At 38.1% G+C, this 24,720-nt stretch overlaps 1 protein-coding gene across 3 annotated transcripts in view; it reads right to left on the reverse strand.

The window, feature by feature from the left end:
- The window catches only part of LOC126094876 (RNA-binding protein 28), a 134,554-nt gene that overhangs the window by 30,967 nt on the left and 78,867 nt on the right, over positions 1 to 24,720 (reverse strand). For 2 of the 3 annotated variants that reach the window (XM_049909509.1, XM_049909508.1), the window contains exons 11-14: positions 22,947 to 23,164; positions 19,005 to 19,154; positions 3,612 to 4,046; positions 2,854 to 2,979 (exon numbers count right to left, since the gene is read on the reverse strand). In XM_049909509.1, the coding sequence (XP_049765466.1) occupies positions 2,863 to 2,979; positions 3,612 to 4,046; positions 19,005 to 19,154; positions 22,947 to 23,164 (920 nt within the window). In that variant the 3' untranslated portion in view covers positions 2,854 to 2,862. Of the gene's footprint in view, positions 1 to 2,731; positions 2,980 to 3,611; positions 4,047 to 19,004; positions 19,155 to 22,946; positions 23,165 to 24,720 lie in introns of those variants that run through there. The other variant, XM_049909507.1, reaches the window with a different exon arrangement.

A 24,720-nucleotide genomic window follows, 5' to 3' on the forward strand; every position in this document is an offset into this window, starting at 1 on the left:
TATTATATGTAAGGTACTGTATTCAAACATGTAGGTTAACAAGAGCAGGCATTATCTGCACGGGAAGAGACTGTTAAAACTAAGATTTTGAAAACAAATACAGGCACACTTAGTATTCTTTATTTATCAGATTCACTCCTCAAATGAACAGAAAGTTAAAGTTGCATTTCAAACTAGCATCTCCTTTAGACATGCACTAATACACAAAGACATGCACTAATACACAAAAGACAATGTACACAGGGACAAACACAGTAAGTTTGGAGTACATAAAAGGAATTGCCAAAATTGTCAGAGCACATACATTGGCCAAACTGGAAGAGCATTTAAAATACATTATAAAGAACACTGGACTTTAAATCACAATCATACAGCATTGGGTAACAAGAGAGAACAATCAAACATAAATTATGTAAGATTATTATAGTATGAAAATTATCCACACTGCTGATAAAGGCCCCTATTAAATGTTTTGGAAGAATTGGAAATTTTTGTAGAAGAGAAGAAAAACCCACAATATTTATTAAAGGAACAAAACAAACTTAATTTACATGGGTTCTTACAGTTATTTGATGAAGTGCTGTAAATAAGCAACCAAAATATAATACCTGATAAGCTGAAGCACTCGATACAGAAATGACCTTGCTCGAACCACTACAGAGCATTTAACTTGTGGTGCTAGTGCATGGGATCTGAGAGAAACTATGAACTAAGAATTACAAATAATCTAAATCTCTGCTTGAAAACTCCAACACTAGAGGAAATACATTACACTCCATCAACTTACTAACTTTTGTTGTATCCTCACAGGTTTGCAATAAAACTTCTCATCCAGGTATGGATACCGTATACATAGATTAATGCTGCTTTTTAGGTAAAGGAAACATTCAAAGGCAAAAATCATCTCCTTCAAAAACCGTTCCTTGATTCTGAACCCAAGTCAACATTTTATTTGTTTATGAGAAACCATAATGTTTTGCCACAAGGATTGCAAATGAGGAAGTTGGTTGCTGCTCATGCAATGTTACCATCTTTTAATCAACTTTAGAACAAAATGATGCCTTTCAGATGAAATGAGAAAGAAAACTAGTCCAGAATTAAATACTCAAAAAATGAAAAAAGCTGCATTAAACTGGCGGCAACTGTTATCGTAATAAAAAATTACAGCGAAAAGACCCATTGTGATAGTAGCATACAGATGTTACTATGGCACGGAATGGGTGAAAGTTCAACAACTGGACTGAACCATGACTGTGATCTTTTTATTTATGTATTAGTTGTTGTTGTTACATATGACCTGAACCCTAGAAGATATTGCCATCCACATTTCACTGTTGCTCAAGCATAGCATTATGCACAGTGACACCAGCTTGTCTGTGAATTAGGTTGTGTGCGTGGAGGGGCATAGTGTTAACCATGTGAATGTGTACTGTGTACTTTGGTTTCTTATGAACATCTACCACATTTAAACTGCAGTCCATTTGCACTCAGAATTGAACTGACTTTAAAATTGTACAAATATCCAACAAAAGCACACATTTTGCAGAATATGCTAAAAGTCTAGATTGGACCAGTGAGATACTTCCATGTTTTGTATAGAAACACTATCAAGTCTCACCATAAGGAATGTTCGGAACAATAGAAGGTGTGACAGCTACTGGCCTGGCTCTACACAGGCAATGAGAGAGGAGCAGGCAGATGACATATTTATCTGGGAGAAAGAGACATTGTAAGTCTCATGTCAATACAGAAGTGGAATCCACTATGTTAAAAAAGAGAGAGAGAGAGAGAGAGAGAGAGAGAGAGAGAGAGAGAGAGAGAGAGAGAGAGAGAGAGCAATGTTCTCTGGTGCTATCAGAACCAAAACCTCAGACATAGCAACATACTCGAAAGAAACAGCCAAATATTTGTGACAATGGAGTTATAAGTTTCACAGCCATCCTTTAAAGATGATGATGATGTTTAAAAACAGTGCAGGCTAAGTAAACAAAAAAGGCAATGAAGATAAAAATGTAAACAGTTTCTACTTATTTTATTCCTTATTATATTATCAAAATGTACAGAATCAATAAATGGTATGAATGTAGAATAGGTGTAATGTTAATTGTTTAGGCAAATACCTTGCATCAACAAAAGTTTGTGATTTCGATTAGTCAGAATATGTTAAGAAATAAATTTTTCCCAAGAACCCTCTTAAATAAAAGCAATTGTCTTGTATTCAGAGTCATCTTATACTCAGGCAAATACAGCACATCTATTTAAAAGTCTCTTGCAGTTAACTGACAAGAAGTTTGACAGAGACTTCCAGAATTGTTCTGATGTGTCATCCTGTCAATTTACTTCCTCTCTTATGTGAAATAATATACAACCAACTAGAGAAATTGTCAAAATATTGTACAAGAAATATTACGATATTAACTTGCCTCCACACATGGAAACTTGAAAATCACTGTTTAAATTGTTTCTCCAACAGGTCCTCCTAGACTTGTTTTGAAAATGAGCTTTACTGTATCATGTGTCAATATATTATTATGTCTTCTTCATTTTCTTTCTTGCTTGCTTGGAAAATTTGGCATATCATCATTTTTAGTATCAAAGCCTTTAGCATCAAAGCTCATGGCATTATCAAGTGTTGTCACTTTTGTGTAAATTTTTTTGTCTTGCATATCAAACTTTTGAAGACAGTATTAAAGAAATATACATTTTTTCTGTATATTCTGATAATAAAAAGTTATAAAAAACTGAAACATTTATTTACAAATAACGCAGAAACTGCGTTAAAATACAAAATATTGTACAAAATTAAAGTTTCATGTGATATGTACATAAACATAAAATAAATACAAAACACACCTTTACATTTCATTCATACCACTTCTTGAAGTCAGAAGCTGAATTCAGTTTAGACTTGTATGCATTTATTAATTTATTTAATGTTTTGTCTTCTTCCTTATGTTTTCTTCGGCTGTTCTGTTTTTGCTGAAACAGAACAATGAAATAAACATACAGAAGATAATTCAGAATAGTGACACACGGAGGAGGATTGTTATAAATTTGTAATAACTCTGTTGCATCTTTCAAGAAAATCAGCATAAAGAAATGGAGGTTTTGTACAAAAGCCTGAACGATCACACTGTTTCTCAAAACAAAATATTATGAACATCGAGATTGAAGTGCTGTTACATTTAAATTTGCCTTCTACATGTAAATAATGAAAGTATTGCAATTTCTTAGATTTTCTCAGTAACTTAAGGAAATAAAACTCAGATAAATGAGACTGTTGTGAGAAGGGCTAAAATAAATAACAAACTGTAATGCAACCAATGTGACAAATAAAGGGCAACAACAGCTTGAAAGTAAAAGATTTTATGTTTTCTGTTTTGAATGCCTATAAAAACAACTTTTTCAATAATTTCCTATAAATTGTCCCTTCTTAAGAACTCTTATTGCATTTACAGAATAAAAGATGCTTAAATTTATTCTAAGTCATGTGGCCATTATTTCAGTTTTTTGCTGAAACTTTGGAAAAGAGCTGTTGCTATCCTTGTTCATATTCTCAAATTTTATGTTTTCTTTTAAACAGTATTTTGAAGACTGCATTATGTACATACCTTTGGCTGTTTTATTGGTTCTTGAGAAATATGCTGCTTTAATCTTCTTTGTTTCAGTTTTTCTTTCTTTTTACTTTGTTTCACATGCTTCACATGAAGAGTTGCTTGCTTTTTAAGAGCAAATTTTGTAGGAAGTTTCACATTCCCTGGTTTTGAAATAATACCAACATACTCATTAGTCTCTGTTTCATTATTATGAGCTGCATTACTTTCTTTCTTCAACTTCTTTTTAGCTCTCATTTCCACATTTTTTCGCTTCCTCTTCTGCTTTTTTGTTTCATGTTGCTGAGCTGCTTCCTTATTTACATGGTTCGACTTCCAGTCAGTCTTTGGAGGATTTCTGCCAGGATGGTTGTTTGTGCGACTTCTTTCTAGCCGCTGCTGTTTTGCCTTCAGTATGGCTTTATTTTCAATTGAAAATGAAACAATAGGTCTCTGAAAAATAAAATTACTAACACAGTGAATATATGCAACTGTCTGATACAATTAGAAAACTACAATTAAACTTTACTTTCACTTATGGCACCAGATTTGTGACAGCTCAAATTAACAGACAACTGTAGTTTGAAGGACTGTTTACTCAATATTTCAAATCATCACCCTCTTCTTTCAATTAACAGCCCAACAGCTGAAGGTGACAGCTTAATAGGAGACATACAGAGAGTAAGGTTAACTTTTGTACTGCTACCTGTACTGACCCTGCCAAAATTTTTATAGGGGACATAATCTGGTATTCAGAAAATTTTGGTAAAGATAGAACATACCAGTTAAAAATGAAGGGGTCGAGTGAGAGTGAGTGTGTGAGAGAGAGAGAGAGAGAGAGAGAGAGAGAGGTGTGGGGGGACATATTACCACTCATTTTTATGTGAGTACCTGCCACTTCTACTCTGTTTTTTTCATGTCAGAATTTCCATCACTGTAAAAGTTGTCTATTTTTCAGAAGTTGTGTGAATAAAATTGACTTGTGCAATGAAACAGACACATCAGTTGTTACATATTAGTTTTTGTTGCATATTTTCCTCCCAAGTCATGACTTTCAATGATGTTTCCACCCACATCTTCCCGTAACTTTTTCCTATTTACCTTTCAGTTTTCATAAAAGATGTGCTTAAAAATGGGGTATTACCTTTGCATACATTTCTATATTTTCCCATTCTGTGTTCATCAACCCTTCACAATTGTTCCTACTTGGACAACTCCAATGAAAATAACCTCTCATTAGAAACGGAATCATTACTGGTTTCAACTTAGAAAGTTATCATTAGATCATATGAATAGGTTACATAGTATCTCATCAAAAAGGATGTGTACTGTACTTCTGCAAAAATTAGAACCAAAGTTCTAGTCACATAATTTTTGATAAATTGCTATGTAATGCATTCAAATCATCTTATGATGATTTTCTGTGAAGTCAAAACTGGTAACGATACCATTTGTATGACTCCAGGCTGCAAGAGGCCATAAAAGAATTCTGTTTGTAAAACAATCAATATGTTCCCTTAGGCAGTATTCCTAATCTCCCCAAAGGAAATGTTCATTTGTTTCTAATGAGTCTGGATCACAAGCAATTTCTCCGAGATATTTTACATCCACATAGTCATCAAAGGAAGCCCAGTGTGCTCACAGCTGCCCTGAGTTGCCAATGCAGTAAAACAAATTCTGGAAAAAAATATGAAAGAGGAATATTTCTGCAATTGTCATTACAATGGTGATCTAATTTTGTTCCCAATCTACAACAATAATTACTCAGAAAATTAGCTAAATTTGTTTATCTGGAGATTTTCTTGGTGAAGTAAGGTAAACGTTATGAAATGGCAACAAAGAATGTGCACTATTCAGCTGTACACTTAATTACATTCCATTTTTCATTGGAACAATATCTATTGGCTAGATGTGGAATAGTTCAGTTCCACATGATTTGTTTGTTGTATGGTTCCCTGCTGGTCATTTACAGATTATGAAATAGCACAATGGATTAAATTTAACAAACTACTCATATTACAAGCAAAACATATATTTTAACAGCAAAGTAAATATGTCTACTACACAACACGTAATCTGGAGACTAGAAGGAGCAGTCCAGGAAAAAATTATTTCAGGGACGAATGATTTTACATTAGTTTTAACTTTGTTTTGCTACCTGTCAGATATTTTATGTTAGTAGGCAAATGATCAAATATTCTCGTGGCTTCATGTTGAGCTCCCTTAATGAGCAACCGACAGCTTTGGAAAAAATGGAAATGAAGTCCCATGCTTCTTTACAGAGCGTAGGGGAACGATGCGGGAGACCCGCACCGCCTTACTAGGCAAGGTCCTAATGGAGGCGGTTTGCCGTTGCCTTCCTCCGAACGTAATGGGGATGAATAATGACGATGAAGACGACACAACAACACCCAGTCATCTCGAGGCAGGAAAAATCCCTGACCCCGCCGGGAATCGAACCCGGGACCCCGTGCTCAGGAAGCGAGAACGCTACCGCAAGACCACGAGGGGCGGACACCGACAGCTTTAGTAAGGAATAATAAATGTTATTTTTCTTTCTAGTGTTGTAGCTATGGATATTATTATTTTTTTGCAAACTGCTATGGATCATTTATGATGAACTCAAAAGATTTTTGCAATATATTTTTCTGTATAGAGTAGTGACTAAGAGCTTGAGCCAGAATAGCAGATCTTATGAGACAAATTCATTGATATAACTGTTTTGTATGTTGGAAAACAAATTATGCAACAAAAATCCATTGAATAAGGGGCTCATGTAGTCTTGTGACTATTTTGACTGGCATAGTGTCGGGAAGTTTATTCCACTCTTTAAGAAACTAGTGACACTGAGTCAAGGGTTATTTGATGTCTACACCATCCTCAACGGAAATCTATTTCAATGAAACAAGAGAGACTTCATCAGACTATAAATCAGGCTGAATGACTTTCAGAAATTTAACATTCTCATTGGCACAAAAAATGTATAAACATTTGTAAAGTCTAATCCTCATATACATGACACAGTGCCTCAATCCATAAAAAACTCCAAATGACCACAATAATACCAAAAAAATCCATATTCAACGAATTTTTACTCCAGATTTTTGTCGGACCTACGAAAGGTTAGTCTACCAAATTTTTCTCATATTCATCTTCTATTCTGGTGCAAAACACCATAGTTCCATTACTTGCTATTTGTCTAGCTGTAAAGAAACCACTATATCTAGACTGAGTCTTTGGAGTTCCCTTGTCGAGTTTTCTAGCTTCCCTACCACGTTCAAACTTCAGACATTCCACACCCGACTTGTAGAATGTTATCATATTATTGGTTATTCAATCTTTTCCTCGTGGTCATTTCCCCCTTGACCGTCCCCTCACGGAATCTTTTGCCAATGGAGAAATCAAGACACTTTTTTTAATTAAAGGCCATATGTTCTGTGGGAGAGCATAAGGGAACAATTGACAGGAATGGGGGAAAGAAATACAGTAGAAGAAGAATGGGTAGCTTTGAGGAATGAAATACTGAAGGCAGCAGAGGATCAAGTAGGTAAAAAGACAAGGGCTAGTAGAAATCCTTGGGTAACAGAAGAAATATTGAATTTAATTGATGAGAGGAGAAAATATAAAAATGCAGTAAATGAAGCAGGCAAAAAGGAATACAAACGTCTCAAAAACGAGATCGACAGGAAGTGCAAAATGGCTAAGCAGGGATGGCTAGAGGATAAATGTAAGGATGTAGAAGCTTATCTCACTAGGGGTAAGATAGATACTGCCTACAGATAAATTAAAGAGACCTTTGGAGAAAAGAGAACCACTTGTATGAATATCAAGAGCTCAGATGGAAACCCAGTTCTAGGCAAAGAAGGGAAAGCAAAAAGGTGGAAGGAGTATATAGAGGGTCTATACAAGGGCGATGTACTTGAGGGCAATATTATGGAAATGGAAGAGGAGGTAGATGAAGATGAAATGGGAGATATGATACTGCGTGAAGAGTTTGACAGAGCACTAAAAGACCTAAGTCGAAAAAAGGCCCCGGGAGCAGACAATATTCCATTAGAACTACTAACAACCTTGGGAGAGCCAGTCCTGACAAAACTCTAACATCTGGTGAGCAAGATGTATGAGACAGGTGAAATTCCCTCAGACTTCAAGAAGTATATAATAATTCCAATCCCAAAAAAAGCAGGTGTGGACATAAGTGAAAATTACCAAACTATCAGTTTAATAAGTCACAGCTGCAAAATTCTAACGTGAATTCATTACAGACAAATGGAAAAACTGGTAGAAGCCGATCTCAGGGAAGATCAGTTTGGATTCAGTAGAAAAGTTGGAACACATGAGGCAATACTGACCCTACGACTTATCTTAGAACAAAGATTAAGGAAAGGCAAACCTACATTTCTAGCATTTGTAGACTTAGAGAAAGCTTTTGACAATGTTGACTGGAATACTCTCTTTCAAATTCTGAAGGTGGCAGGGGTAAAATACAGGGAGCGAAAGGCTATTTACAATTTGTACAGAAACCAGATGGCAGTTATAAGAGCCGAGGGGCATGAAAGGGAAGCAGTGGTTGGGAAGGGAGTGAGACAGGGTTGTAGCATCTCCTCGATGCTATTCAATCTGTATATTGAGCAAGCAGTAAAGGAAACAAAAGAATAGTTCGGAATAGGAATGAAAATCCATGGAGAAGAAATAAAAACTTTGAGGTTCGCAGATGACATTGTAATTCTGTCAGAGACAGCAAAGGACTTGGAAGAGCAGTTGAATGGAATGGACAGTGTCTTAAAAGGAGGGTATAAGATGAACATCAACAAAAGCAAAATGAGGCTAATGGAATGTAGTCGAATTAAGTTGGGTGATGCTGAGGGAATTATATTAGGAAATGAGACACTTAAAGTAGTAAAGAAGTTTTGCTATTTGGGGAGCAAAATAACTGATGATGGTCGAAGTAAAGAAGATATAAAATGTAGACTGGCAATGGCAAGAAAAGTGTTTCCGAAGAAGAGAAATTTGTTAACTCAAGTATTGATTTAAGTGTCAGGAAATTGTTTCTGAAAGTATTTGTATGGAGTGTAGCCATGTATGGAAGTGAAATGTGGACAATAAATAGTTTCGACAGGAAGAGAATAGAAGCTTTCGAAATGTGGTGCTACAGAAGAATGCTGAATATTAGATGGGTAGATCACATAACTAATGAGGAGGTTGTTGTTGTTGTTGTTGTGGTCTTCAGTCCTGAGACTGGTTTGATGCAGCTCTCCATGCTACTCTATCCTGTGCTAGCTTCTTCATCTCCCAGTATCTACTGCAACCTACATCCTTCTGAATCTGCTTAGTGTATTCATCTCTTGGTCTCCCTCTACGATTTTTACCCTCCACACTGCCCTCCAATGCTAAATTTGTGATCCCTTGATGCCTCAAAACATGTCCTACCAACCGATCCCTTCTTCTAGTCAAGTTGTGCCACAAACTTCTCTTCTCCCCAATCCTATTCAATACCTCCTCATTAGTTACGTGATCTACCCACCTTATCTTCAGCATTCTTCTGTAGCACCACATTTCGAAAGCTTCTATTCTCTTCTTGTCCAAACTAGTTATCGTCCATGTTTCACTTCCATACATGGCTACACTCCATACAAATACTTTCAGAAACGACTTCCTGACACTTAAATCTATACTCGATGTTAACAAATTCCTCTTCTTGAGAAACGCTTTCCTTGCCATTGCCAGTCTACATTTTATATCCTCTCTACTTCGACCATCATCGGTTATTTTACTCCCTAAATAGCAAAACTCCTTTACTACTTTAAGTGTCTCATTTCCTAATCTAATTCCCTCAGCATCACCCGACTTAATTTGACTACATTCCATTATCCTCGTTTTGCTTTTGTTGATGTTCATCTTATATCCTCCTTTCAAGACACTGTCCATTCCGTTCAACTGCTGTTCCAAGTCCTTTGCTGTCTCTGACAGAATTACAATGTCATCGGCGAACCTCAAAGTTTTTACTTCTTCTCCATGAATTTTAATACCTACTCCGAATTTTTCTTTTGTTTCCTTTACTGCTTGCTCAATATACAGATTGAATAACATCGGGGAGAGGCTACAACCCTGTCTTACTCCTTTCCCAACCACTGCTTCCCTTTCATGCCCCTCGACTCTTATAACTGCCATCTGGTTTCTGTACAAACTGTAAATAGCCTTTCGCTCCCTGTATTTTACCCCTGCCACCTTCAGAATTTGAAAGAGAGTATTCCAGTTAACATTGTCAAAAGCTTTCTCTAAGTCTACAAATGCTACAAACGTAGGTTTGCCTTTTCTTAATCTTTCTTCTAAGATAAGTCGTAAGGTCAGTATTGCCTCACGTGTTCCAACATTTCTACGGAATCCAAACTGATCTTCCCCGAGGTCGGCTTCTACCAGTTTTTCCATTTGTCTGTAAAGAATTCGCGTTAGTATTTTGCAGCTGTGACTTATTAAACTGATAGTTCGGTAATTTTCACATCTGTCAACACCTGCTTTCTTTGGGATTGGAATTATTATATTCTTCTTGAAGTCTGAGGGTATTTCGCCTGTCTCATACATCGTGCTCACCAGATGGTAGAGTTTTGTCATGACTGGCTCTCCCGAGGCCATCAGTAGTTCAAATGGAATGTTGTCTACTCCCGGGGCCTTGTTTCGACTCAGGTCTTTCAGTGCTCTGTCAAACTCTTCACGCAGTATCTTATCTCCCATTTCGTCTTCATCTACATCCTCTTCCATTTCCATAATATTGTCCTCAAGTACATCGCCCTTGTATAAACCCTCTATATACTCCTTCCACCTTTCTGCCTTCCCTTCTTTGCTTAGAACTGGGTTGCCATCTGAGCTCTTGATATTCATACAAGTGGTTCTCTTCTCTCCAAAGGTCTCTTTAATTTTCCTGTAGGCAGTATCTATCTTACCCCTAGTGAGACAAGCCTCTACATCCTTACATTTGTCCTCTAGCCATCCCTGCTTAGCCATTTTGCACTTCCTGTCAATATCATTTTTGAGACGTCTGTATTCCTTTTTGCCTGCTTCATTTACTGCATTTTTTTATTTTCTCCTTTCATCAATTAAATTCAATATTTCTTCTGTTACCCAAGGATTTCTATTAGCCCTCGTCTTTTTACCTACTTGATCCTCTGCTGCCTTCACTACTTCATCCCTCAGAGCTACCCATTCTTCTTCTACTGTATTTCTTTCCCCCATTCCTGTAAATTGTTCCCTTATGCTCTCCCTGAAACTCTCTACAACCTCTGGTTCTTTCAGTTTATCCAGGTCCCATCTCCTTAAATTCCCACCTTTTTGCAGTTTCTTCAGTTTCAATCTGCAGTTCATAACCAATAGATTGTGGTCAGAATCCACATCTGCCCCAGGAAATGTCTTACAATTTAAAACCTGGTTCCTAAATCTCTGTCTTACCATTATATAATCTATCTGATACCTACTAGTATCTCCAGGATTCTTCCAGGTATACAACCTTCTTTTATGATTCTTGAACCAAGTGTTGGCTATGATTAAGTTATGCTATGTGCAAAATTCTACAAGGCGGCTTCCTCTTTCATTCCTTCCCCCCAATCCATATTCACCTACTATGTTTCCTTCTCTCCCTTTTCCTACTGACGAATTCCAGTCACCCATGACTATTAAATTTTCATCTCCTTTCACTACCTGAATAATTTCTTTTATCTCGTCATACATTTCCTCTATTTCTTCATCATCTGCAGAGGTAGTTGGCATATAAACTTGTACTACTGTAGTAGGCATGGGCTTTGTGTCTATCTTGGCTACAATAATGCGTTCACTATGCTGTTTGTAGTAGCTAACCCGCACTCCTATTTTTTTATTCATTATTAAACCTACTCCTGCATTACCCCTATTTGATTTTGTATTTATAACCCTGTAATCACCTGACCAAAAGTCTTGTTCCTCCTGCCACCGAACTTCACTAATTCCCACTATATCTAACTTTAACCTATCCATTTCCCTTTTTAAATTTTCTAACCTACCTGCCCGATTAAGAGATCTGACATTCCACGCTCCGATCCGTAGAACGCCAGTTTTCTTTCTCCTGATAACGACGTCCTCCTGAGTAGTCCCCGCCCGGAGATCCGAATGGGGGACTATTTTACCTCCGGAATATTTTACCCAAGAGGACGCCATCATCATTTAATCATACAGTAGAGCTGCATGTCCTCGGGAAAAATTACGGCTGTAGTTTCCCCTTGCTTTCAGCCGTTCGCAGTACCAGCACAGCAAGGAGGTATTGAATAGAATTGGGGAGAAGAGAAATTTGTGGCACAACTTGACTAAAAGAAGGGCTCGGTTGGTAGGACATGTTCTGAGGCATCAAGGGATCACCAATTTAGTACTGGAGGGCAGCGTGGAGGGTAAAAATCGTAGAGGGAGACCAAGAAATGAATACACTAAGCAGATTCAGAAGGATGTAGGCTGCAGTAGGAACTGGGAGATGAGGAAGCTTGCACAGGATAGAGTAGCATGGAGAGCTGCATCAAACCAGTCTCAAGGACTGAAGACCACAACAACAACAACAACAACAACAACAATATGTTCTGCGGATACACATCATGTGTCTTTAATGCAGTGGTTTTCACTGCCTTCTGCATCCTCATGCCGTTGCTCAGTGTTGAATCCTCCACCTTTAGGGGCAGTTTCCCACCCCAAAGGAAAGACAGTGCCCTGAACCTCTTACTGCTTCTCCACTCTCTTTGACAAGGCCATTGGCATAATGAGGGTGACTAATGCCAGAAGTCTTCTGCCACCAATGCTGAAGATTTTTATTCAAAACTTAACTAGTGAAGGGTTTGAACCTAAGACTGAGGATGTTTTGATTACTCATCAAAGATGCTACCCTTAGACGATGGGTGCAATACCTCAATCTAGGTATAGTGGGGTGTCAGTGGAGTGAAATGGAAAGAAGACAATGATTCCTGGTCAAATGAGTTACGGGTAATATCAACAGCAGCAGAAAATGGTATAATGGGAGTATGATTCATTACGAATAGGAAGGTAGGGCAGAGAGTGTGTTATTGTGAACAGTTCTCAACAGAATCGGCAACAAACCAACACCAATAGTGATTGCCGAGGTACATATGCCAATGTTGCAAGCTGAAGATGAAGAGATATAGGAGGTATATGAGGGTATTGAACAGATAATTCAGTATGTAAAGGGAGATGAAAATCTAATAGTCTTGAGGGATTGGAATGTGCTTGTAGGGGAAGGAATAAAAGAAACGATTGCAAGAGAATAGGGACTTCATACTAGGAATGAGAGAGAAGAAAGAGTAATTGAGTTCTGCAATAAATTTCAGCTAGTAACAGTGAATACTTCATTCAAGAATCACAAAAGGCAGAGGTGTACTTGGAAAAGACCAGGAGATATGTGAAGATTTCAGTTAGATTACATCATGGTCCGACGGAGATTCTGAAATCAGACACTGGATTGTAAGACAACCCAGGAGCAGATACAGACTCAGATCACAATTTAGTAGAGATGAAGGGTAGGCTGAATTTTAAGAAATTATTAAAGAAAAATCAATATGCAAAGAAGGGGGATACGGAAGTACAAAGGAATTAAGAGATAAACTTTTTTTAGTTCTCTAAGGCTATGGAGACTGTAATAAGGAATAGCTCAGTAGGCACATCAGTATGAAGAGGACTGGACATCTCTAAAAAGAGTAATCACAGAAGTTGGGAAGAAAACCAGAGATACAAAGAGGGTAACTGCGAAGACATTGTGGGTAGCAGAAGAAATACTTCAGTCGGTTGATGAAAGAACGAAGTACAAAAATGTCCAGGAAAATCAGGAATACAGAAGTAGAAGTTGCTGAGAAATGAAATAAACAGGAAGTGCGTGGAAGCTAAGATGGAATGGGTATATAAAACATGTGAAGAAATTGAAATGAAATGATTGTCAAATGGACTTCAGTGAAATTAAAAGCAAGGGTGATAACATCAAGAGTGCAATGGGTTTCCCACTATTAACTGTAGAAGACAAAGCGGCTAGGTGGAAAGAGTACACTAAAAGCCTCTATGAAGAGGAAGATTTGCCTGATGTGATAGAAGAAGAAACATGAGTCAATATAGAAGGGATATAGGGGATCCACTATTAGAATCAGAATTTAAAAGAGCTTTGGTAGGTTTAAGATCAAATAAGGCAGAAAGGATAGATAACATTCACCAGAATTTCTCAAATCAATGGGGGAAGTGGCAACAAAAAAACTAATCATGCTGGTGTGTAGAATGTATGTGTCTGGTGATATACCACCAGACTTTTGAAAAAATAGCAACCAAACAATTCCGAAGACTGCAAGTGCTGACAAGTGCAAGAATTATAGCACAATCAGCTTAAAAGCTAATTACAGCACAATTAGCTTACAAGCTCATGCATTAAAGTTGCTGACAAGAATAATGAACAGAAAAATGGAAAAGAAAATTGAGGATGTGTTAGATGACGATCAGTTTGGCTTTAGGAAAGGTAAAGGCACTGGGGAGGCAGTTCTGATGTTGAGGTTGATAATGGAAGCAAGATTAAGGCACTTTCATAAAATCTGTTTATCTGGAAAAAGCATTCAACAATGTCAAATGGCAAAAGATGTTCGAAATTCTGGTGAGAATAAGGGTAAGATACGGGGAGAGATGGATAATATACAATATGCACAAGAATCAAGAGGAAATAATAAGAGTGGAAAGCCAAGTACAAAATGTTTGGATTAAGAAGAGTGTACAACAGGGATGTAATCTTTCGTCTCAGCCATTCAGTCTACACATCGAAGAAGGAATGATGGAAATAAAAGAAAGGTTCAGAAGTGGAATTAAAATATACAGTGACAGGATATCAATTATGACACAGCTATCTTCAATGAAAGTGAAGAAGAATTATGGGATCCGCTGAATGGAATGAACAATCTAATGTGTACAGAATATGAAGTGAGAGTAAATCGAAGAAAGACGAAAGTAATTAGAAGTAGCAGAAATGAGAAGAGTGAGAAACTTAACATCACGATTGATGACCAAGAAGTAGATTAAGTTACGGAATGCTACCACCTAGGCAGCAAAATAAACAAAGATGGATGGAGCAAGTAGGACATAAAAAGCAGACTAGCACTGGAGAAAAGGGCATTCCTGGCTAAGAGAAGTCTACTAGTATCAAACATGGGCCTTAGTTTGAGGAAGAAATTCCTGAGAATGTATGTTTGGAGCACAGCATTGTATGGTAGTGAAACATGGACTGTAGGAAAATCGGAACAAAAGAAAATTGAAGCATCTGAGATGTGGTGCTACAGACAAATGTTGAAAATTATATGTACTTATAAGGTAAGAAATGGAGAGGTTCTGAGCCCAATCAGAGAGGAAAGGAATATATGAAAACATTGATACGGAGAAGGGACAGGATGATTGGATATCTGTTAAGACTTCAGGGAAAAACTTCCATTGTACTAGAGGGAGGCGCAGAGGGTAAAAACTGTAGAGGAAGACAGAGACTACAAAACTTCCAACAAATATTTGACGATGTACGTTGCAAGTGCTTTTCTGTGATGAAGTGGCCCACGAGGGGAATTCATGGCAGGCTGCATGAAGCTAGTCAGAAGACTGATGACTCACAAAGAGAGAAAGAGAGAGAGAGAGAGAGAGAGAGAGAGAGAGAGAGAGAGAGAGAGAATTCTTGCAAGAGTCAGAATTTATTTGAGGAGAAAAAGTTGAAGGTGCAGTTAGAATGCCTAACTCCATGAACAGGTGCCTACAGAATATCTATGGGTGAGCATCGAATACATTGTTCTTACTATTCCCTTTCACGCAATCCTTTCTCTCTTCCTAAGTGACGACTTACCCAAGAAGTATGAACACAATGATGAGCGAATATACAGAAAATATGTTAAAATTTTGTTTTTTCCAAAAATAGCAATTTTGAGAATGCCAAAAATTGATGAACCTGGCCCTTTGAGAAGATCAATGACATACTTATTTCACTTCAAATTTTATCAGTACACACCCAAAATACTGTGAGCACTCTACCATACGTTGATTGTACGGAACTGAATTTACTGTATTTTTCTAAATTAAAAGAGAGTCAATTTAGAAAGAAAACCTCATTAACTCTTTGGAAAGCACTGGTAATTCATTTTTCTGTTGCTAGTACCTCTTGATGTATGTAAAGTAGAAGGCCATTCACTAATATAAAGAATGGCACTGGGTCCATAATTTAATCCCTTGGGATTCCAGTTGTGATTTCTCCTCAGTCATTAAAATTTTCTCTTCAGTCCAGTATATTTTGAATTACTCAACTCAACATTTTTATATTCTTTCCCATGAAACATAAGCTTTTTTAACTAAGATTCTCTCCCCAGTCCTGTATAATTGGAATTACTCAACTTTTTTGTGTTTTTTCCCATGACACTTAAGCTTTTTTAAATGTGTGTCATGTTCTACCAAATCTTTTCAGATCACAAAAAATATCAAGTGGTGATGTTTTGTTATTTACAGTGTGAGTGAAATGTATAAATGGCAGTCTGAGTTAAGCAAACTTTCTGAAATCCAACTATGCTGTGTTAAGTAAATTGCACCTATCTAAGTGTTGCACTTAAGTACATTAAACTCGATTCAAGTGCATGTCTTTCTCGAAGATTGTAGAAAAATAAGCTATAAAGAAAACTGGGCTATAATTACCTACCGTAGTTACCCGATCATACTGCGTGGTTTTCTCCCAAATTCGTCATTCGAAAAATACAAGTTTATCTTATATTCAGAGATTACATTACTGCTGCTGAGGGTTAACATTTTTACGTTATTTAATAGAGTATATAGGGGTTGTCTTCCACTTACAGATGAAACTTTGGCTACTGAGGTCACATGCAGATTTATTTTGAAGAATTCAGAAAGGCAGGGATGAGCAAACGATACTTGCGTTTGAAAACTCTCAAGATTTCCTGATATGTCGAAGTGCTCGATACAGTATCAACTTTGCTTGAATATGCACATGACATATGACTCACTTGGTGGTAGTGCATGGGATACAAATGAAAATATCAATTAGCCAAACAACCTTTTGCTCTGCTTAAAATTTGACAATTTTGTGAAACACAAGAGGAAATAGCCCTAAATTCTATCACCTTACAAACTCTTGTTGTATTTGAACAGGTTTGCAATATAAGTTCTCATACATGTATGGCTACTTTCTACAAAATAATACTGCTGCTGCTGCTGCTTTTTAAGTATAAATAACATTCAAAAGTGGAAATATTGACCTTCAAAAAACATTACTTGATTCATATTCAAGATCAATATTTTATTTGATTATGAGAGATTGTGATGATTTACTAAGTGAGTTCCAAATGAATCATTCGGTTGCTGTTCACGTATTATATCACCAGGTAAAAACATTGCCAGCTGTTAATCAGTTTTAGAACATGACGACGACATTCAAATGTAACAAGAAGGAAAATTAATCCACAGTCAAAATGTCTAAAAAACGAAATAAATCATACTAAGTTCACTAACTGTTGTCACAAGAATAAATTACAATGGCAAAACCCGACCCAATGCAGAGATAGTAACAACAGACATCAGCAGATCACGGGGAGGAGCAAAAGTTTGAGAACTGGACTGAACCACGATTGTGATCTTTTATTTATGGACTAGCTGCTTTTGTTACGTATGACTTCCACCGGAAAAGATATTGTAGACCCTGTTTCACAGTTGCTCAAGCACATGACTACGGTAGGGCAGGAGGGGGAACAATGGTATTGGCTTGGCCGAGAGCTAGATGAATGTGGGGAGGGAAGTTGTGAGTGGGCAGCAATTGTGTCGTGTTGCCAAACATGGGACTCAATGCATACTTTGGTTTTTGGGAACACCTACTACATTTTGTCCCAACTGAACTGAGTTTAAAATTGGACAATTAGTCAACAACAGTATTAATTTCTGCAGGAGGTGTCAAAAGTCTAGATAGTGGCCAGTGGCGTACTTAGGTGTTTCGTGCTGTAATGTTGTTAACGCTCACCATGACATATCATGGGAATGAAAGGGGGTGAGTCAGCTGCTGTGTCCATGCACTCAATGAAAGAGTGGCAGGCAGACAATATTATTGGAAGCAAGAGACATTGTAACATTCTCATGTCAGTATAAAAGTGAAATCCGATATGTATTCAGATAAAAACAGCTGTGTTCTCACGTCCCACAGTAACCACAAACTCAGAAATCGCAAAGTATTCGGAAGAAACAGCCAAATATTTGTGATGAAGATATAAATTTCACAGCTGTGCTATTAGAATGATGATTAAAATTAGTGATACAACAGACGACAGGGTTACTAAGCAAAAAGGGTGGAAAATAGTCTACAAACTAATGTAAACTATTTATTTTTGTTTATTTTATCTCTCCTCATATTATCAAAATGTAGAAAATTAATAAATGCCATAAATTTAGAATAGATATAATGTTAACCTTTCAGGCAGATAATTTTTAGTCAGAAAATGTTAAAAAATTTCACAAGTAGCTTTTTCGGAAAAAAAAAGGGATGGGAGGTCGTCTTATAATCAGAGTTGCCTTATACTCGGGTAAATATGGTACATTTTCCCAGTCAATTTAAACAGGAAGAACTTTAACACTGGTGTATTCTACTTTGAGTGAAAAATTCCCTGAGCTAATAATGCTTTACTCACAAGAACAATGAAGAGCTTACACACTGTCTATGAAAATGTTATGACTCAGGAAACGGGTATCTTTCTGTGTGTGGAAAATTCACTGCTGAAGTCAGATTGTACAGCCAAATGTTTCCCACCCATATTTTTCTGTCAGAATCTTTTAAGTAATCTATATGAAGCCTCTCTTCTTGTTTGATAAAAAGCAATAAATCCAGATTTCTCACAAATAGTTGAAATTTTCACAATGTAGATCTGTGGTTTAGGTTCTGTTCAATGCAACAACTTCTTGTTTCAATATTATTGACTTTATGTTCAAGTTTTAGATGTGTGGGAACTCCTCTTTTCATCATATCGATTCTAATAAAAATGATGCCAGCATATAAGCATTAACCTCTCTCTCCCTGTACTTATATGGTGTTCAGACAGGTACAAAACAACTCTCTCTGCAGCATTCTGCAAATCTTCTAATTACACGGTAAGCTCATCTGTCTATTTGTTAATACAGCAAAATTTTAATAGTACATAATAATTGCACTTTTGCAGAAATTGTTATACATATTGCCTGTAACCTGCTTCTAAACTAAGAAATGCACCTTTATGGCTCTAGTAATTACAAGGATTTTTTTTTTCCATTTGTATGCTTGGGCCATTGTTGCTAAAGACAAGAATTAAGGTTTCCAGAGAAGTTTTGTAAAACACATTTGAATTTTTTCATTGAAATGCTTACCTTTGATGGTGTGAATATTTTTGGATTATTGTTAATATTACGCAAAGCTTGAAGAGCAGCTTCATGAGTAGAGAAGCTCACAAATCCATACTCCTTCGACTTTCCAGTGCCATCAGCATTAATATCTTTCATGTTTCTCATGATACGAGCCTGTAACATTACAGAGGAGTATGAATAAGTATTTAAAATTTTAAATATGTGGCAGAATATAAATAACTTAGGAGTGAAGGTAACACTCGCTGAAAGGTGGAAGTGTTGAAATTTCAACAGACAAAAAAATAAAAAATAAAAATAAACACACACACACACACAGTGCTACACTGTGCTAATGGAATACTCAATACCAAGACTGCAGTTTGCAGATAGACTGGAGTGAGTGGCTGAGGGGCTCCTGGGTGGAGACAGTGAGGAGAGAAAAAAGGCAGGGAGCGGAAGGGAGGAATGGCTGGGGAAGGGTGGCTGATGATTTGGAGGGAGGTAGTAAGGGTGAGAGATTAGAAATAGAGGGAGATGCACAAATAAGTATGTGGCACAGGGCCAAACACTGGAGCCAGTGAGTTCGTGCAGTGTACGATGTCTATGACATGGGGAACAGGATAGGGAGGGGATTACAAACAGAGGAAGGGGTTTAGTGAACATTGATGCCAGAAGGGTTATGGGAACAAAGGATGCATTGCAAGGATAACTTTCAGCTATGTACCTCAGAAAAGCTTATGCCGAAGGAAAGGATCCAGATAGCATGGGCTGCGAAGCAGCCACTGAAATCGAGCATGTTGTGCTCAGCAACATTTTCTGCCACTGGGTGGTCAACTCAGCTCTTGGCCACAGTTTGACAGTGGCCATTCATTCAAGTGGACAGTTGGTTTGTGGTCAAGCCCACATAGAGTGCACAAACTGCAGCAGAGCTGGTGTATGACATGGCTGCTTTCACAGGTGGCCTGGCCTCTAATGGAATATGATAAGCCTGTGAAGCACTGGAGTAGGATGTGCTGGGTGAGAGAATCAGGCACATCTTGTGCCTCAGTCTCACAGGGATATGAATATGACCCCTAAGGCAAGGAGTCGGGATTGGAAGTGGCAGAGAGATGGACTTGGATGTTGAGGAGGCTTACTGGACAATGGATGGTGTGAGAAGTGTCTTAGGCAGGATGTCCCTCACTTCAGGTTATGATGAGAGAAGATCAAACCCCTGGCAAAGGATATGGTTCAATTGTTCCAGTCCATGGTGATACTAAGTGATGATGGGAGTGCTTCTTTGTAGTTGATTCTTGAGGGTGGTGGGAGGACTGGGGAAGCTTGTGTCAGGATATGTCACGGGAAATCTGTTTGCTGAGTAGATTTAGGGGGTAATGCCTGTCTGTGAGATGTTCAGGAAACTGGGCAAGGGAATTCTTATCACTATAGATACACTGCCCACGGGATGCCAGGCTTTTGGGAGAAATGTTTTTGGGATGGAAGGAGTAACCACTGTCAGTATGCGGGGACTGATGATGGTAAGTGAACTCGATATGGACAGAAATACGGATGGAGCCATTAGAGAGGTAGAGGTCAATGTCCAGGAAAGTGGTGTCTTGGGCTGAGGAGGACCAGGTGAGACAAATGGGAAAGGCTGTAGAGGAATGAGGATAGGGTGTCTTGGCCCTGGGTCCAGATCATGAAACTATCATCAATGAACATGAATCAGCAAGAGATTTGCAGTTTTGGGAGGCTAGGAATGTTTCTTCCACATGGACTACAAATAGATTGGCATCAGATGGTGTTATGCACGTACTTATGGCCTTGCCGGGGATTTGTTAATATATCGTTCCCTCAAAGACGACGTAGTTACATGTGAGGACGCAATCGGCTGGATGTTTAAGGAATGATGTGGTGGGTTTGGTGTCAGAAGGACACAGCGAGGTACACACACACACACACACACACACACACACACACACACACACACACAGAGTATAACACCACATTCAATAGGTTTAGATAAAAAGTAGTGGCAACACTGCTGTAAAATGAAGGATGTGTGTAGTTGTTTGCAGAAGACCAGATGATATAGTGCAGAGTGCAGTGATGGATGTGTTTGAGTCAGTTGCTGTGTGTATGTTCTGAAAGTGCAGGAGGCCAGTTTACATTCCCTAACAGATAATCAAAGCAGCAACTACAACAGTTTCTTGAGGTATGACCTTTGCCCTTCTGGCACCGAATCCCATCACCCTTCATGACAATGCATGGTGCCACATAGTGAACCTTGTGCAGGAGCTCTTGCATACGTGAGGTTGTGTGATACTGGAACATCTAGCATATTCACCCAATACGAGTCTGTGCACTTGTGACCTGTTCATCAAAATGAAGGAAGCTCTTCATGGCAAGCACTACAACACAAAAGAAGACATCATCTGTGCCACACGGTGGTCCTGCTAGCAGTGTATGACCGCACGGTTGAATATGGGTGTGTGTGCGCGAGTGTCACCTGTCCTTTTTTCCTCCTAAGGTAAGTCTTTCCACTCCCGAGATTGGAATGACTCCTTACCCTCTCCCTTAAAACCCACATCCTTTCGTCTTTCCCTCTCCTTCCCTCTTTCCTGATGAAGCAACCATTGGTTGCGGAAGCTTGAATTTTGTGTGTATGTTTGTGTGTCTATCGACCTGCCAGCGCTATCGTTTGGTAAGTCACAACATCTTTGTTTTTATAATAGAAGGAAACATTCCACGAAGGAAAAATATACCTAAAAACAAAGATGATGTGACTTACCAAATGAAAGTGCTGGCAGGTCGACAGACACACAAACGAACACAAACATACACACAAAATTCAAGCTTTCGCAACAAACTGTTGCCTCATCAGGAAAGAGGGAAGGAGAGGGAAAGACGAAAGGATGTGGGTTTTAAGGGAGAGGGTAAGGAGTCATTCCAGTCCCGGGAGCGGAAAGACTTACCTTAGGGGGAAAAAAGGACGGGTATACACTCGCACACACACACATATCCATCCACACATATACAGACACAAGCAGACATATTTAAAGACCTTTAAATATGTCTGCTTGTGTCTGTATATGCGTGGATGGATATGTGTGTGTGTGCGAGTGTATACCCGTCCTTTTTTCCCCCTAAGGTAAGTCTTTCCGCTCCCGGGACTGGAATGACTCCTTACCCTCTCCCTTAAAACCCACATCCTTTCGTCTTTCCCTCTCCTTCCCTCTTTCCTGATGAGGCAACAGTTTGTTGCGAAAGCTTGAATTTTGTGTGTATGTTTGTGTTCGTTTGTGTGTCTGTCGACCTGCCAGCACTTTCATTTGGTAAGTCACATCATCTTTGTTTTTAGGTACATCTTTGTTTTTAGATATACAACTTCATGATGATGTTTATAGAAAGAAATTCTGTCACAGGGTCCGCCATATCACACGAACAATCGACATCACCCATTGCCAAATTATAACCTGCAATTCACGTATTTTCTTAAAATAGAATTTTGTTTTGTACACTATAGGAAGTATAATGTGTTGATGACAGCTTTACCTTTTTTAATAAAAAGATAATATCTATCAAAATTTCAGTAGTTTAATTTTTCCTACACAACTGCTTTGAATTTGGTTACAGAAATTTCCTGTATACATGACAGGAAATGTCCTATTCTTCAGAATTATCAGCAGACATCTAACAGATGTAGGAAACAACACAGTTAGCACCAACACAGTATCTGATAATAAGCCAGATTAAGTGTTAACTAAAAAAATGAAGGAAAGTTAGAAATAAAAATGGAAAGCATTTCATGAAGAATGAAAGGGTCCTAATCCTGTAGAGCCTCTAGAGTTGTGGTTTTCCTGGTTGCATGACAGTTATGGGGCAATGCAGCATAATTTAATTACAGACATGCAAATTACAATTATTGCAATACTCAGTATCTGTTAACTTCAAATATGAAGGAAGTTGTAGAAACAAAAAACTTACTTCTGTTATGATTGCTCCTTGACCACTATGGTCCTGGAAGAGTTTCCTTAACTGACTGTCAGTCCAAGATGGTGGTATGTTGTGTACAATAAGTCGTTTTGGCGAGACAAACATGTTGAGATTGCGCAGTATCTGACTCTTCCATTTTTCTAATTGCAACCGACGAGACATGTCTGCAACTGATACACCATCTGCTGCAGGAGTTCCAGCCATCACAACTGCAATAAAGCCACAAATAGAAACCTGGTACTTCTCCTGAGAATGTTTAACATCACACAAGAATGGAAAATTGTTTATATTTAATAATAATAAAAGTTGTTAGTTGGGTAAGAACTGCAATTCGGCTTCAGAAAAAAAAAAAATGTAGAAAGAGTACCGTATTTACTCGAATCTAAGCTGCACTTTTTTTCCGGTTTTTGTAATTCAAAAAACCACCTGCGGCTTACAATCGAGTGCAAAGCAAGCGGAAGTTCTGAAAAATGTTGATAGGTGCCGCCACAACTAACTTCTGCCGTCGAATGTATGTAGCGCTACACAGGCATCCTTTGTAGTTTGTAGGCACAAAGATAAATACTGGCGCCAAAACCTCTGCGTCAGTAAATAAAATTAAAAAAAAAATTGGAAGACGAGCATTTTTCTCCGCCCGAGTTTCGACCACTGCATTTTCATACATTATCCAACGAAGTAAATACAAATTCCGTATTGTTCATCTTCGAATTTCAATGTACTACGAAAATCCGACTGGTAATACTGGGATTTTTGTCAATATGGCCAACTCTACGTTCTGAATTTTTTCCTACCTGTGAGAAGAGATGGTTGCTAATAGGAACCTGATGAAATTTGTATCACATGCAGTATTCTCTTCACCGCAAGAATAATACGAATATAAACATTTTGCCATGTATTCTTTCGTGTTTGCTTCTATCTCATTTAAATCCTGTCTGCCAAATAAACTACGAAACTAGAGTGAGACAACAGCAAACGCGGAAGAATATGTGTATCGTGTCATGAGAAAAATTTTCGCCTAACTCTCGTTCAGAACATGTTCTATCATACGCAGTCTATTATTTGATTCTTGTTGATCATTATCAAAGAAAGCAGCAGTGTAAGTAACAGCAAATAGCAGTTTCTTGCCATTGTTTCGCTAATGAGACGATTCCTCTCTTTTTTGTTTTAATTGTACGCGGCGGTAGCGCGCACAAAAGCAAGCCATGCCGCGAGCCGCGACAGGCCGTAAACACGCACTATCAGAATGTGACAAACAATGCATGACACAGTGCAGTAATGCATTTTCAGCTTAAGAGTGATGCAAACACCTATAACAAAGAAAACGGCACTTATCAGATCAAAGCAAAATAGGCAATCGATTCAAACCAGACGAAGCACGTGAAAAAGGAAGGGTACCCGTATAAATACGGACGGAGCGCCTGACGCATAGCAATGGCTACGTGGTAAAGCTTAACTGCTAAGCTTACGACTCGAACCAAACTACTGTAGCTGTATTGTCATTCATTCAACCTAAATTGTGTCTCATATTACAGTGGACCAACTTTGTTTCGATTTGGAGGTGTGGCCTAAAACTTTTCTCTCCCCTTGAATTTCGAGTCTCAAATTTCAGGTGCGGCTTAGATTTGGGAATTTTTTCTTTCCCTTATTTCGAGTCTCATATTTCAGGTGCGGCTTAGATTCGAGTGCGGCTTAGATTTGAGTAAATACGGTACATGTGACTGAGATAATCTGTTGTAGGTGCCATGATGGGGAGATGATGTGGGTC

Source organism: Schistocerca cancellata, chromosome 8 (genome assembly GCF_023864275.1).
Source record: "Schistocerca cancellata isolate TAMUIC-IGC-003103 chromosome 8, iqSchCanc2.1, whole genome shotgun sequence".
NCBI lineage: Eukaryota > Metazoa > Arthropoda > Insecta > Orthoptera > Acrididae > Schistocerca > Schistocerca cancellata.